The sequence below is a fragment of the Cricetulus griseus genome, chromosome X (genome assembly GCF_003668045.3).
Source record: "Cricetulus griseus strain 17A/GY chromosome X, alternate assembly CriGri-PICRH-1.0, whole genome shotgun sequence".
In the NCBI taxonomy this organism is placed as follows: Eukaryota; Metazoa; Chordata; class Mammalia; order Rodentia; family Cricetidae; genus Cricetulus; species Cricetulus griseus.
In genome coordinates this window covers 111412045-111428821 of record NC_048604.1, presented here as the reverse complement: position 1 = coordinate 111428821, position 16777 = coordinate 111412045, and the positions used below count along the sequence as shown (strand labels likewise).

Sequence of the window (16777 nt, the reverse complement as noted above, 5' to 3'; positions counted from 1 at the left end):
CATGTACATTGACAAAATGTTAAATTCTCGCCATCATTCCTTTATCCTGTGGATGGGAAAAGAGCTTCTATCTTTACCTATTTCTGAATTCTTTTCATAATAAGCATATGTCATCTTTAACTTCACTTTTCACAAAAGAGAAATTTGGAAATAAAGAAAAATATGTCTGTGATATAAAGTCAAAGAAAGAATAAAATGCTTTCCTTATAGCATGATCATGTTTTAAAATATGTATATTAAAATAGGTAAAACAGTACAGAGAACACCAAATGTATAATAGTGATCATCTCTGGTAATAAGTATTCTTTTTTCTTCATTATATTTTACATTTTCAATTGATTTTATGAGTACATATTCCAAGTAATCATTATTATATTATTGGAATATGTTAATTATGCAAAGTAGGGGTTTCATTCTCAGAGGTCTATTTACAGATTTAATTAATTTATTTTTTTCAAAGTTTAGCAGAAAACATAAATTTGGAAAATGGTATGTGAATTTATAGCAGTTAGATTCATAATCATCAAAGCTAGAAATACTGTCCTTAGGAGGTAAGATAAACATATTGGAGTTTACCAATGAAATGAAATATTGTTCCTATCCTATGGGTAAAAATCCATGACGGATTCTAAGCAAATTGCTACAAAAAACAAGCCATTCCAGGCAGTTTATATACTGTATGATTCCAAATACATGCCTTTTGGAAAAATCAAAACCATAGTGGTAATAAAAGTTCAGTGGTTTTTAGAGGTTTGGAGTATTGAATAGATGAAGCGGAGGGGAATTTTTAAGGCAACTGAACTATATTATATGATACTATAATTATATATGCATGACAGTATTCATTTGTCAAAAAAATTCTCTAGAAGAGAGAAACTTCGTGTATATTCAACTTTTATAAGTTACATAAGAGATTGAGAGGTCCTATGGATGTAATGTAAATATTTCAAAACAATGTAATTATATTCAAATATATTAAACATAGGCTTGGGAGATGGCTCAGTCTGTAAAAGTACTTGCTGTGCAAGCTTGAGGTTCTGAGTTCAAACTTCCAGAACCAACATGAAATCTGGACGTGATTGTGTATGTGCCTGTAACCCCAGTGCTGTGAAAGACAGAGACAGAAAGATCATTAGGGCTTGTTGGCTGCCATCCTTCCAGGTACAGTGAGAGACACTGTCTAAAGGAAATAAGGGAAAGAATGAAAGAATGATTGAAGAAACACCCAACATCTTCCTCTGGCCTCTGCTAATGGATAATGGCATGCAAGCCCTCACACACATTTGTGCACCCAAAACAAACAAATGCACACACATTGTATGAAACAACTTCACTGAAGAATGTAGACATAAAGGGAGTGATTTAAGTAACTTGGGACATAAATGGAGTCCATGGTGTTGGTGATAAATCAAATTATACCAAAGTATTCAACTTTACTTGAGAAAGCTGTTTCCCATGAGATTATAGGTTAACGATTCCAATATGTCAGTAAATGTATACTGTAATTAAATAATTGAGTAGATTGCAAATGGTAGAACCCAGGTTCCTGGCTGTTACAATGAGAGATTACAGACAGGTAAAGGCACAGGTTTGGGGGAACAATGTGGTCCTTTGGGCAACAGATTAGACACAATACATCAGAAAGATCTCATGATTACCTTAATAGAGACACATATGATTTTTGTATGGAAGAAAAACATAGAACTGTATGTATACAGGGGGCAAAAATATGCTGCATGTTTCTTTGCTTTGTCAGCTAAAAGGCTGTAGACTTGATGCACCCCAGTAGCAACAAGCACACCTAAAATCCAGACCTTGACTTTTAATGAAAACCTATAGAAAATGGAACCAGGGCTCTTTAGAGAATTGAGCCAAGAAATATTCAATGAGACCTTCAAGAATCTGTAAAGAATGGTCAAATAATGGTATTTGAGCCTTAGGGGTAGACTTCAAAAAGCACCCAATGGCCAAAGGTGAAGGCTTTAAGCAACAAAGTGTAGTATTCAGTTATAGCCCAATATATAGATATAAATAAATTGTGGCAGGGAAACAAATCTCATTTTAAGAAGAACACTAAATAAATTCTGTAGGTAGTCCACTCTCAAGAAGACAAATCATTATATGGGCTGCAGATGGCAACTTTCTCCAAGAGTACAGTATGGAAAGGATGGAAGAGGAGAACTTCACAATGGATAATATTAATATGCTAGTGTCCTTCAACAAAGTGAATGAGGTCAGTAGCAACTGGAAGAAGTCCTGCTGACAGTACATGCTTGATCTGGCACGACAGAAATGGTGGCAGTCTTGTTTAAAAATCCATAAGCACAAGGAAAATGGCAGGCAAATTGCAATAGAGGGACATAAGAGACAGTAAATGGCCAGTATTCCTCAAGTCTATCAGGGACATCAGAAACAAGGAAAGTCTGAGACACTGTCACAGTCAGGAGGAGCTCTAAGGAGATATGATGAATAAATAGAATGTGGGACTTGGATGAATTGCTTGAACATGCCAAAAAGAAATTAGGCAAGAAGTAAGGACATCCAAATAAATATGGACTGGATAATAATTTACCAACTTGCTTCATTAAATATAATACATATGCCACATCAACCAATATAAAATGACAATAAAAGAGGGAAATTGGGCACAAAATTTATGGGTATACTATAGCATACTATGCTATCATTTTCCCTTGCAAATTGAAAACCATTTTGAAGTCATTTATGTAAAAAGGAAATCAAAGGAGCTGAAGTCATCTACATATAGGGATATATTTATGAACATGGGCAAAGTATGGAGTGAAAGAAGAAGGCAACACCATTTCCTTGTGGCTTCTAATAACATAAGGGTCACCCAGGTCATGGCTCATACAGAAAGCCAAACCTATGTGGGAAGTGTATCAGAGTAGTTCATCAATACAAATATGCACAGGAAACACACACACACACACACACACACACACACACACACACACACACACACACACACACACACACACAAATATTTGAGATTCAATTCATATTCCTCAAATAAGGGCAATGTTACACTCTTTTCCAGACTCCTAGTCTGACAATGGTAGTGCACACTTTTAATTCCAGCACTTGAGAAGCACAAGCAGGCAGATCTCTGAGTTCAAAATCAGCTTGGTCTATATAGTGAGTTCCAGGACAGCCAGAGCTACACAGAGAAACTCTGTCTCAAAAAAGAAAAAAAAAATGGATCCTAGGGGAAAGTATTTACTTAGAAACTTAAGGTTATTTCATTTAATAATTTTGGTGTCATGTAAGGAAAAGACAGTTTTTATTCTTTAAATGGATCACTATAACCAAGGAATTACATATGGACTTTTAAAAAATTCCTTTTGAATAGAGGAGAGCAAGAAAAGAGATACTATAATAGAGGGAGCCATTATAGGTTTAAAGAGAAATCTGGCACTAGGGAAATGTCCAGAGATCTTCAAGGATGACACCAACTAACAATCTAAGCAATAGTGGAGAGGCTACCTTAAATGCCCTTCCCCCATAGTGAGATTGATGACTACCTGATATGCCATCCTAGAGCCTTCATCCAGTAACTGATGGAAGTAGAAGCAGACACCCACAGCTAAACACTGAGCTGAACTCTGGAATCCAGTTACAGAGAGGGAAGAGTGGTGAGCATAGGGGTCAAGACCAGGCTGGAGAAACCCACAGAAACAGCTGACCTGAACAAGGGGTTGCTTATGGACTCCAGACTGATAGCTAGGAAACCAGCATAGGACTGATCCAGACCCCCTGAGCGAGGATGTCAGTCTGGAGATCTGGTTAATCTATGGGGCCTTTGGTAGTGGATCAGTATTTACCCCTAATACACAAATGGACTTTGGGAGCCCTCTCCACATAGAGGGATACTCTCTCAGCCTAGACACACAGGGGAGGGCCTAGGCCCTGCTCCAAATGATATGACAGACTCTGAAGATTCCCCCATGGAAGGCCTCACCCTCCATGGGGAGCAGAAAGGGGTTGGGATAGGGAGCAGGGGGCAGGGGAGGAGGGGAGGGAGAGGGAACTGGGATTGACATGTAAAAGAATCTTGTTTCTAATTTAAATAAAAAAGAGAAAAAAATTCCTTCTGCTATCATATCTTACATTCCACTCCCAGTTGTCTGCTTCCTCCCACCACCATCTTAAGCATCACTGCAAATGAGAGAGGATATGGGAATATCATCAAGAAGAATAGGTCACACACACACACACACACACACACACACACACACACCACACACACACACACACACACACACACACACACCACACAACCCTCCAACCATAGTCCTCCAACCTAAGTATTCCCTCCCATTTTCCACTCTTAAGCTCTTAGTGGTGTGCGTCATTCTGGTTAAGAATGTGTGGTTTAGGTCCTTTTCTCATGTATAGCATTCAAAAGAAAATGGGTAATAATTTACCTAAATCATATATATCAACAAAGGTAATACATCTTGCTTTCACGTTGCCATTTAGTAAAACATGAAAAGCAGATATTTGTAACATGACCCGAATCAAGAACAACTTTCATTCCAGACCTCAGTTCCACTGAGAAGCTGCAAAGTCCACTAGGAGAACATCTGCTTTACCAAGAATCTTGGAGATTGTCTATTCCAGAGTGTTACCTGGTACACGAAACTATTCTTGACCATGTCAACAAAGCAGATTTCTGCTTAAACAGACCTTGCTTGGAAGGTATCTTTGATTAACTGCGACAAAGTCCCTAACAACAAGCCAAATTTCTGATTCCTTGTTTCATCTGAATTAATCTGCCCTCTGGAGGTATTCCAAGTAAATGTTAGTGTTCTCCTTCATGGCAAGCCTTCCATTACTTGAAGCTACCCACAATCTCTTTAGATGAAAGCATTCCTGACCTTTTCAATAATTGTGTCTGTTTGTGGCCCATTCACTATCTTGGTGGCTTTCCAGGTTATCTATGTACATCTTAATTGCAGCACTTCGATAAGACCCTGTCTCCCACATAAACTATCAATATTGGAACAAAACATTCTTTCATTGTTCTGGGCACCATGCCTCTTCTAAGGAAACATCTAAAATTTCATTACATGTGTATGCATTCTAACCTTACACAGTTAGCTCATGTTGAACTTATAGTAAATAAAACCAGAATCTTCTTATATGCTACTCTCAAGTCACATGATCACCTACCCTTGGTGCCTCAATTCTGAAAAGAATACCAATTCATATTAGATCTTATTTGATTTAATCCTACTAGGTTCAACCTTCCTCCAGCCTCTCTTTAATTCTTGTTGGTAACATTAAGCTACATTTACACTGCCTTCTGTGTACATCTGCAATGGGATAGGATCGCTCTCTCAGCATTGATTGGCACATTTTTGAACAAAATACTTCCCATATACTCTCCAACTATTATCATCTAGAGCATTGGTTCTCAACTTTCCCAGTGCTGAGACCCTTTCATACAGTTCCTCATGTTGTGGTGACCCCAATCATAAAATTATTTTCGTTGATACTTCATAACTGTAATTTTGGTATGGTTATGAATCATAATATAAGTATCTGTTATACAGGACATCCGATATGTGACCCCCTACAGAAAGGTCTTTCTACCCCCAAAGGGGTCATGACTCACAGGTTAAGAACCACTGATCTAGCCCATGCTACTCCATTCTATTCTCAAGGATATTTTAAGGAACTGTGAAATACCTCTATGAGGTACACAATTGCTACTGTCTCCTGAGATCTCCAGAAGCAGCTCAGCATAAAGCAGACTGTAGCCCATGGCCCATGTGATCACCAACTTAATATATACCACTTGTATTAGGCCACTGTAAACAGATGTTATTAAAAAGCAGTTTCAAATATTGTCCTAACTCAAATGTCAGAAAGTCAGGGCTCTAAATTGCTTTTTCATTTATGACAAAGTTGGTTCTTACGTGTGCATTTTTATGTAGCCTGTTCCAGGGTAAATAGCAGCAAAGATATATTTACTTAAGAAGAGATAATGTGCCTACTGAAAAACACCAGGCCATCTGATACAGAACTATACAATCTCTACGACAGATTAATAGACTAACAGATTACTAGACCTCACATGATACAATATACTGAACTGGTTAGGAAAATGTTCTAGACTCTCAGAATTTGTTCAAATCTTGAATCTGACACTTGATAGCAGTGTAACCTTCAAAAGTTATCTAGCCTTGTCTGTGAACCAAGGAATATAAAAATGATGCTATCCTATGAAGTTGTTAAGATAACTGAACATAGCAATGACTTTGCTAGGGACTATTGCTATTCCGATGTAAAAGAGAAATTAACCATGTGACAAGATGGATTGTGAAATGCATGTTAAGGCAGAGCATCATTTCTTGTTTATCTTGATTACCAGTAATTCTTTTAATAGTCAACTATAGAATATTTTCCTGAAATTAGCTTGTTAATATACACATTAGTCCGTGAAGCCTGTGTGTATGTGTGTGCCTCGTGTGTGATGCATACACAGGAGTTTGCAGGAACACATAAGCCTGTAGAGGCTAGAGCAGGGCATCAGGTGTTTTTGCTATTGCTTTCTGTCTTATTGCCTGAGATAAGTTCTCACTGAAACAGTTCACCTTTGGGACAAGACAAGCTTTTGGGATGTCTCCAGCCCACATTGCTAGGGTTACAGGCATACACAACAATGCCTTCTGTTTTATATGAGTGCTGGGGGATTCCAACTCAGGTCCTCATAATTACAGAGACAATGCTCTTACCCACTGAGCCATTACCCCAGCCTTTGGTCTAAGACGTTCTGAAGTTGGATTTTAAATGTGCTGTCTTAAAAAGCCTCTAGCCTGTCTGTGCTCAGTTACAGTGAATATTACTGCCGTTGGATGTTGGGACAAAACAAAAACAAACACAGAACCCTTTTTTCAAAGGTTGGACTTTGTAAACGTTTGACTTTGTTGGTTAAAATAGCTTTTACCAAATCTGGGGAGTGGGGAATCCAACACCAGATTCTAAAACCTAAGTAAACATCTATATCACTTGATAAAATTTGCTCCTTCTTTTGTGTGGTCTGTCTGCTGCTTGATGTCTGCCAAATCATGTTTCTCCTTTCTATTTTTATAAAATTGCTTTTCCCTCAAGTGCCCCAACACATTCTGGGAAGACAGCAGCATAAGAACAGGTTCTTAATTCTTGTTCTTTCTCTAACAAGTTGACAAAAGTGATAGAAACAAAAATTGAGCAAAACCTGTCAAAACGAAAAGGGCAACAGAACTCTCAATGGATTTCAGGAAAATATAATATTGATAGGGTCATATTAAAGGATATTCCTGTGCTTAGGAAATTCTGTGATAACCTGACAAGTTTAAAAACTCATGGCACAAACCTTAAAGGACAAGGACTGGACGAGGAAAGCAGTTGACGGAAGAGTCATTTCTCTTATTTCTGCCTCCCAGTATTTTTTAAAAGAAAATAGTGCCAATCTGGAAATGTCAAACTTACCAGCACTTCAACTTTTTGCTTTGACTAAATTAAAACTTATGCTAAATATTTCATTAGGGAACTCTAGCTATTTGGCTGGAGTCACTAATTATTTGTGTTACTTTGTAAATGTGAGACATGGGTCACATGTCTGATCCCTATACTAGGCCCCAAAAACAATTATTCTGCTTTGCGCATATTTTGACAGAATTTAAAGCACACTACCTTCTGTAAGAGGAAAGGGTAGCCACACCCAACACCTGGTATCTCCTGATCATGGGTTCTCAACTAACATGGAGGTCGGCACCAGAAGCAAAGTCTCGTTTGATAAGCCAACAGAATTTGTTTCAGTGTTGTGTATCTGTCCCTACTCCCATCCCCACTCACCATAAATGAAATAAGCACATATACCTGTGAGTACATGAAGTAGAGGCCAAAGAGGCAAATGAGCAGTTGTCTTGGTGATGAAGTTCTCTTGATGGTGAAGTTCTCCTGCAGGGACTGCCACTGCCTTAAGCTCTCACCTCATTACGGCATGCTGCTGAATTACAGGCATTTGCCACCTAAGAACACTTCAGGAGAGGGTGACCCTCAAACTGAACAGAGGGATAGCCATTCAGGCAATGCCTTCTTAATTCAATAGTGACTAAGTGAATATATCGTTCAATAGATGAAAAGAACCCAAAATAAAAACAGACTATAAAAAAACCTGCAATAAAATAATAGGAAATACATCACACAAAAGGATTAACAGCTAAAAGTAACTTTTAAAAATGAGGCTAACATAAAGGCTTTTTTAAATTAATAAACTAAAAAGTGAGGGAAATGATGAATTTAACAAAGACACAGATCTTTTCTGGAATTAAACAACATATTTTTTTAAATATTCATTTGGCCAAGCTCAGGGATTCACTGTTCCCTTGGATGTTTCAAATAAATGTATGTTTAATTGCCTGAGCCAGGCATCAGATGACATCCAGCTTCTTATGTGGCGACAGATTTACTGCCATTTTCTATGCCTCCAGTTTTGGTATTTACTTCTAAAATCATTCACATCATTAAGTCTTAAATTTATTATTTTAGGCTATCTGTGAAAATGTCAAACCCCCAGTACCTCATAGCAGTGAAATAACAGATCACCATTTCCTAAGCTGTTGTTCTGAGAAACGTGGATGGGCCAGATATTACTAGGTATATTTAAAAGAAACTATTTAAAAATAATTATGGACAATATTTACTATACAATGACTCTTACCAGGAATTAAGTATACAGAAATTTGCAAACTCACTGCCTTCTCCTAGGGAAATGTTTCCTCACTAAACAGAATTGCTGCAGCAAACACATTCTGGCTAAAGCAAAAAATGAAGACCAAAATGCTACTCTCATTTCTTACTTAGTACTGCTATAGAATATGCAGTACATGCAACCAGTACCTATGCTATACATTTGACAAAGAGGGCATTCAACTTACCGTTGATGGATTAACTTACCAGGAAAAACTCAGAGACCAACCAGAATTTTATGAAATAGGGCTTGGTGAATTGCTAATCTAAAATAGTGCCTGAAAATAAATTTTGTATAACAAAAATGACATTAACACACTAGATGTTCCCATTAGTAACACAATGTGCTTCCTAGTGTAATACCTAGGAACACAATTATCAGGAAAATAAAATTCTCTCAAAGGATATAAAAAGCTACTTAGTGAGATCCTGCTTTAAAAACTACTCCCAGTACCCCACACCCCCCGACTAAATAAATGATATAAACCAACCCATGTTTCTAGAAAACAATGGACTACTGTAGTTGTCCACATTTTTTCCACTTAAAATAAACCCAGCCAAATTCCCAATATACTTTGGGGAAAGCCTGCTAATGGTAACATTCGTCTGGTGAAGAATAAATAAAATAAAATAAATATGAAAACCATCAGAAAAACTGAATATAAAAATGATCACTAGGAGGATATATCCTAACATATGAAGTCATACTCCCACCTCAGACTGGTGTGCAAGGCCTATAGAATTCAGTGGAACTAAAGAAAATTCAAACACAGAACAAAATATGAATATGTACATTTCAGAAGTATGAAGAAATGCTAATTAATAACTGGGGGCCAATAATTAAAACATCTAAATCTGCATGTGAAAATCATCTCCTGTAGAGCAACACTGTTAAATAAATACTTGTGGGGGGAGCTAACCCTTCTGTGACGCTAGAGCCAAAAGGCAAAAAGGAACAGCTGTGTCCATTTTTAATTTTTTTTTATTTTTTTAGTCATTTTTAATGCATTTTTCCCTGTGCACAAGAGAAATAACTGATAGAGCCAAAAGATACACTTTCTTTATACATAGCAGTTAAAAGTAATGCAAACATCACATGACACTTCCAGTAAGTTACATTTCCAATTACAAATCAAAATGCATATTAGGGTCTCTTCATGGGAGAAGCTGAGGAAATCTTAGGTAAAAAGCACTTTCCTGGCATTACTACACTGATCCTTCAGGCTGCACAAAGATTAAGGTCATATACAATCAATCTGCAACTGTTGACACAATGTGACACTGTAAGTTTTCTGTACAATTAATGTATACTTAGAGAAACCAGGATAAACATTTCTACTATATTTTAACTGAACTTGCCTAGCCAACAATTTCACTGAGAAATTTATCAAATATGCTGTAAGATTCTACAAAATCGTGAGACATACCTAGCTTCAGGAATATTTCTTATATTCTTTCTCATTTTGGTTACACATATTCTGCTCAGAGATTCTACAGTAATACTTCTAGATGTACAACTCCAATTGTGCTTACTGTACTGTGTACAAATAATAGCAAAAACAACCAATGAATGGTATAAATCTTACAGCATTTGCTAGCAAAAATACATGCCAAAGTCACAATAAGCAATATTTTACCACAAATTAGAGAGCTTCAAATAATTTGCTTCTTTTTTAATATCTCCATTCTACATTAAATTACTATCATAGGCTAATGTTTAAAATGCAAATAAACTGGACATCTGTAGGACAGAACTTGTTCACCCAACTGTGAAGGCTGATACCTGTTTCCAAAAATCACAATAAATGCAGAATAAAGAGAAGTGTTTGCATGCAACACCTTTGAGTGAAACAGCATTGATCCCCACCATTCAAATCAGAGAAGGAAGGAAATCCAAAGAAGAAAAGGAAGGAAAGAAGAAGGGAGGGAAGGAAACAAAGAGGGGAGAGGGCAGGCTGGAAGGGAAGGGAGAGAGAGGGTGGGAGGGAGGGTGGCGGGAGGAGGAGGAGCAGGAAGGGAAAGAAGGGAGGGACTCCACCTTAAAATGCATCCTTTTAGATTTATAAGTAGACAGATTTAAAAGAATCAAAATAAAAGTAAAGCACAATTTTGTGTGTTTAAAGATTTAAGAGCCATTATCAAAAATAAGATACATTTTTTCAAGGTACAGAAATGTAATTACGATGGCTGAGAGCCCAGCAGCCTCTCAATGGCCGCATTGATGTCGCCTCCTGTTGCTATTAGGGCCTGCAAGTTTGCTTCACGATTTATGAACCCCATGGCGTTGAGCTGTTCCAGTTGCTGCTGAAATCTCATTTCTGCACTCGCCATCTGGGCAGGAGTTGGTCCTGCTCCTCCTCCTGCCAGAGCCTGCACCATCTGATGAATGAACTGCGGGCTGGGTAAAGTTTCCATTGTCGGACTGATGGTATCAGTAGCTGCACAGCTGCTCACAGTGGTTGCAGGGGGGACCCCAGTGCCGGTGGATCCAGGAGAGCTTGCAGGGCCAGTGGGTCCTATAGGCCCAATAGGGCCTATGGGGGTGAAAGGAACTATAGGACCCATGGGCCCTATGGGAGTGACTGGGCCCACAGGGGTTATGGTGGTTCCCAGGACTCCCACCCCCACACCTGGAGCGAAGCTTGGAATGAGGCCAGGTGCTTCAGTGGCTAGTGTCTGTAGCCCCTGCTGGATCTGCATTAACGCTTGCATCGCTCTCGGATTTGACATGGCCGCAAGCGTGTCTGGATTCTGCATCTGCTGCAGGAAATTCGGGAGCTGTGGACGCATCTGCTCTTGCAGCTGAGGATTTGAAGCAAACAGTGGGCTACTCATCATCATCTGGGCAGCCAAATCTGGATTCTGGCTCAGCGACTGCATCATGCTTCTCATGTAGGGTGCAGACAGCATATTCTGAATCAGCTGGGGATTTTCAGTTATCTGTTGCAGCAGGTTCTGCATTCCTGGTGTACTAAAGATGCTAGCAACATAATTAGCTGCCGCCATGGTGTTCCCGAAGGTGCTACTAGAGGAGCTACCGCCAGGCATAGTGCCACTGCTTGTGGTCGTGGTGTTGGTCGGAGAGCCCTGGGTAGCTGGCGTTGGTGCCCAAGGATTGGGCAGTGGATCCCGGTTTTCTGTGCGGGAAGGCTGGGTGCCCTCCCCTGAGGAACTGCTCCCCACCGTGGCAAAGGGGTTACCCCCAAACTGCTCCTGTGCGGCATTCAGCATGGGCTCTTGAATGTCAGTGTACATGCGCCGCAGAGCATTGTAGCCACCTGGGATGCTTTCGAGATTACTGAGAGCCAGGTCTTGATTTCTCATCATCTCTTGCATCATGGCAGGATTCCTGGCGATTTCGAGAGTCTGCCTCATTATATCTGGGTTGTTCAGTAGGTGACTGATCTCTGGGTTTCTCTGGATCAGTTGTTGCATCTGCGGATTGGCCATAATGAGCTGCCTCATCAGATCAGGATTCGAAAGCATGCTCTGAACAAAGGGATTTTCCATGATCTGGATCATCATCTCAGGGCTAGCCATGAGCTGCTGCTGCATATGGTTCTGAAGCTCAGTGAAGCTGGTCGAGTTCAGACCCAGGCTGCTAAGGCTAGCAAGTCCTCCCAGGGTCCCCGACGCAAACGGATTGTTATTCGTGAGAGAAGGTGTGGAGAGACTCCTGGGAGCCGTTGTCGACGCTGGCGCCGTTGGCGCCCCTGGCGCTGTTGCGGCCGTGGTGGTGGTGGTGGTCGTGCATGTTCCCGCAGTGGTGCTAGGCTGCGTGGTGGACTGGCTCTGAGGGCGGTTCTGGTTTTTGATGACAAGGTGAACAGTCAGTCCATCATGGATGCCATGCTGCATCAAGGTATCTTGATCTTTCAAGATTTTTCCGGCAAAAATCAGCACGAGCTGATCGATTTGCGATTTGAAGCGTTTAGAAATCGCTTCCTTAAACTGCTGGACGGTGCTATTCTCGGGCACCGCGAACTCCTCTTTCTCTTTGGGGGTCTTCACAGTGACTTTGATGATTTTGGGCTCGGCTGGCTCGGTGGCCTCGCCTTGGGCCGCAGCGGCAGGGCCGCGGGAGGGGCGCGGGGGGCCGCTGCTCTCGCCGTTCTCAGCCATGGCGGCCGCGGTGACGCAGGCTGGCAGGGAAGGCGCTGGCGAGCGAGAGGGCGCGAGGGAAAGAGGAAGGAAGGAGGCGCCGCAGCAGAGGACTGGGCGGCCCCGCGAGCAGTGCGGAACACAGTACCTCGGAGATGAATGGAGGCTGCAGCTCCCGGTAGTCGGATGCGCACAGGGTTTGGCGTAGGCCGCGGCCGAGCGCTGAGCGAGCAGGTCTCCAGGCCTTCTCCGCCGCCGCCTTGTGATCTGTCCGCGCGCACTCCCAGCAACTCCTGCAGCTGCGGTGCCCGCGCTCCCGCCCCGCCCCGCCCCGGCCCGGCCCCGCCCCCTGCTGACGCGGCGCCAGCCCAGCCACAGTCGCTCGGCCGAGTGCAAAACTCCTGGCCTGCAGAGGGGGGGAAAGGAGGGAGAGAGAAATAAACAAAGAGAGGGGGAAGAGAAGGAGGCTGGAAGAGAAAGCGAGGGGACCCGGGCGAGGCGAGGCGAGGCGAGGCGAGGCGAGGAGAGGGGGAAGGGAGGAGGCCGGGAGGAGGAAGAGGGAGGCAGCTTCTTTAGCAGCCCCTGAAAGACCAATGGAGAATGTGGGTTCGCAATCTGGGAGGCAGTGAAAGGATGAAAGCCTGAATTGAACCGATCCCATGCAAAGGACGAAAAATGAATAGTAAAGAACTCTGACAAAGCAAAAAGGGAAAACGAACACCCGGATGGGGGAAGGGCAGGCATGGCGGGAGCGAGCATTTTACAAAAGAAGCGAAAAAACGGCCAGCAGGCTTCTAAAATATGATTGTGCTCGCTATTAATCAAAGGGATTCAAATAAAAACAATGAGATTTTACTTCGACTTTATCATATTTGCAAAGATGAAAGAGAATGTTAAATCTTGTTGACCAGGAGCCGAGAAAATGCACTCTCATGCTAGTTGTAGTATGAATTGTAATACGGCAGTTTGAAAATACAAATGAACATTTTGAATATTTGCACCTTTGTTTAGAAATACCTAATCGATTCAAAAAAGCATATTATGATGTATATTAATAACGTAGCATTTAAAAACAGTGTTTAGATATTTTCAATGTGTGTGTAAAACATAGAATTACTCAAACATACTACGATAGTGCCATACAATAAAATAATCCCTGTATCTAAAAGATGGTGGCTAATTCATGTAATATTAAGTGTCTCTAAAAGTGTACATCAAAATGCACTGTAGTGACGAGAAAATAATAGATGGTATTTAATATGGGTTAATATTTTTTCTAAACAAATGGAAACAATACAGGCATGTAGATATTGATCAAAAAGCTAGTAGCCTGTGTGGAAAAGAAATCTGAAAGGCTGTACTCCAGTAAAGGTAACAATTAGAGCTGAAATTGTGAATAATTCTTATTTTCTATTTTTATCAGATTTTCAATTTGATGGATAAGTATGCATTGCATTTATAATTTTTAAAAACAACAAATATATTTCCAGACAAGAATGTAGGTAAAAACTGACAGCCAGACAATAGTGGTGGCAAAGATTAACCTATTTATCTTTTGCATTACTGAGTAAAGGAAATAACAATGTAGTATTACTGATAAAGAGAACATGAATCATAAAATAAATCCTTTCAAAAGCATGTATTAATTTCTCCTGCTTTAACCACAGAAAATCATTTTTCCCGTACAAAAACCTAGAGATAATTTAACAGCATTTCAAAATCATTACGTCACAAGTACCTCAATAAATCTCAGTATAAAACAAAATGCAGGCCTTGAATAAAAATGTGATTGTACATGGTAGGTTTAATATTAATATAATATACAATGTAAAGTAAACTTGCTTTAAATATAATTGTTTATATTAAATAATTACATTTATATTACTTTATATTTAATATATATTTCAATTTATATCAATAATTAATTGGCATGCATCAAATATCATTCTTTGATATTTAGATACATGTACATATTCTATTAGAAAATATTCTATTAGAAATATGTTAGAGGAGATGGGTTGTAGCCCACTGATGGAGTACAAGCCTACCCTGGGTTCAGTTCCTAATACTGCCAAAAAAAAAAACCCCAGAAAATATGCAAGAGGCAGTCAGCCTAAAATAACCCAGAAAATACACAAAAAGCAGTCATCGTAAACTTACAGCCACAAGGAAGAGGAAATGGCACAGGATTCAAGACAATGACTAAACGGAATTGGAGTTAAGGCTGTAAAAATGTGCTTTGTCTCTAAAATGGAAGTAAACATAAACTATCAGCAATGGCTGATTTTAGATAGTGGCAAGTCATAGCTGTTCTAATGTGTTTAACTTTTCTGAAAATAAACAAATTTAATAATATATAACTGGTGATTTTTTCTTACTCTTAAAATTAGATATTAGCAAAAATGAGAAAAAACACTTAAAAATTAAAACACCTTTGATAAGTACAGATGAATATTCTTCTTAGAGTGAATTTATAAACATAACTATAATGAGAACATATATCTCAATAATTACTGTAAGATTACCCCATGTATAATCTAAGGGGCATGTTAACAATAGAGATTTCTAGGCCCCCGCCCAAACCAACTGAAGGTGAGCAAGATTCTGCATTTTTAGCACATCCAAGTTTAATAATATTTGACTTATGGAGTAGTATATGAATGAACTCAGAGTCAAATTTATACACTTAAAGACTTTATATGGCAAATAATAGCAAAAATGAGTGTATTTGACATTCAAATAAAGAGGACAACAGAGAAAACAGAAGGAGGTAAATGAAGTACCAGCTAGACAATAGCCAAAGCAAAGAAACAGCAAACAGGAACATCAACACTTATTTCTTGAATATCTTTAAGAAAGAAGCCAAATAGCTAAAAGGTAACTACTTCTCTCCCTCCATCCTTTGCTCTTTCCCTACCTTTTCTCTCTCTGACACATTTTCCATTTCGTGAGACACTAGACAGATACTTTATCTTGTTTAAATATGAAATCAGCTGAACATTTCATCTATGAAACTGGAAAGGAGCTGAGCTGTCGCATACACAAGGCCCCAGGCTCTATTCCAAGCACCAAAAAATCAATATGTAAAGATGTGGAAGACAATCACACAGATGGCCTAAGCCTGCACCTCATAAGCATTACCTGAGGTAGCTATGGAGAGAGACATGAACTTCATATTCCTCTAGGAATTAAGTGACTCAGTAGGCCCAATTTATGCAGATCAATTTGCTAATCCACATTGAAAGTATACTAAAACATTCAGGCAATTTTACGGAGCACTTCTAAATTTACCCTAAATAAGTTAAGTCCTGCATTAGTAAAATGTGTTGTCTTCCCAGAGCGGATCTACAGAACCCAAAGGAAATTCTGATCATTCCTCACTCCTATGAATCCACATGTTAGAAAATAATAATAATAATAATAATAATAATAATAATAATAATAATAAATTATTATAAAATAATCCCATCAGAACTAGAGAAGTTTGAGTCAATGAGACTGGGATTAAAACTCCACCACAGTCATTGATGGCCATGTGACCTTAGAATAGTCCAATCATTTCTCTATAGCTCAAGTTTTTTAGCAGCTACAATGGGATGAAGAAGCATGCTCCAAAAAGCTGTACTAGTTCATGAGAGAGACAGAGACAGAGACAGAGACAGAGACAGAGACAGAGACAGAGACAGAGTTGGAGTATAGACAGAGAGACAGAGAAATTACTCTGACATATATCCTTCTGGGAAAATAAGGCAATTGAAATAAATGGACTCTTGATAAATTGAATTTCAAAATTAAATCTAGAAAAAAAATGACAAAAAGGAGCAAATATACAATCTACTTAGCACATAGTCTACTCTGGGGTTACATTTTTTACCTACATGCTCCCTGCAATCTTCTAAAAATTTTTGCTTTGTTC

General features: G+C 39.5%; 1 protein-coding gene across 1 annotated transcript; it reads right to left on the bottom strand.

The window, feature by feature from the left end:
- Nucleotides 1–9724: 9724 nt before the first annotated feature.
- Ubqln2 (ubiquilin 2) lies at nt 9725–13155 on the bottom strand. Its single transcript, XM_027432004.2, has one exon. The coding sequence runs from the start codon at nt 12880–12882 to the stop codon at nt 10939–10941; it is 1944 nt and encodes a 647-aa protein (XP_027287805.1). The 5' UTR covers nt 12883–13155; the 3' UTR covers nt 9725–10938.
- Between the last annotated feature and the right edge of the window lie 3622 nt (nt 13156–16777).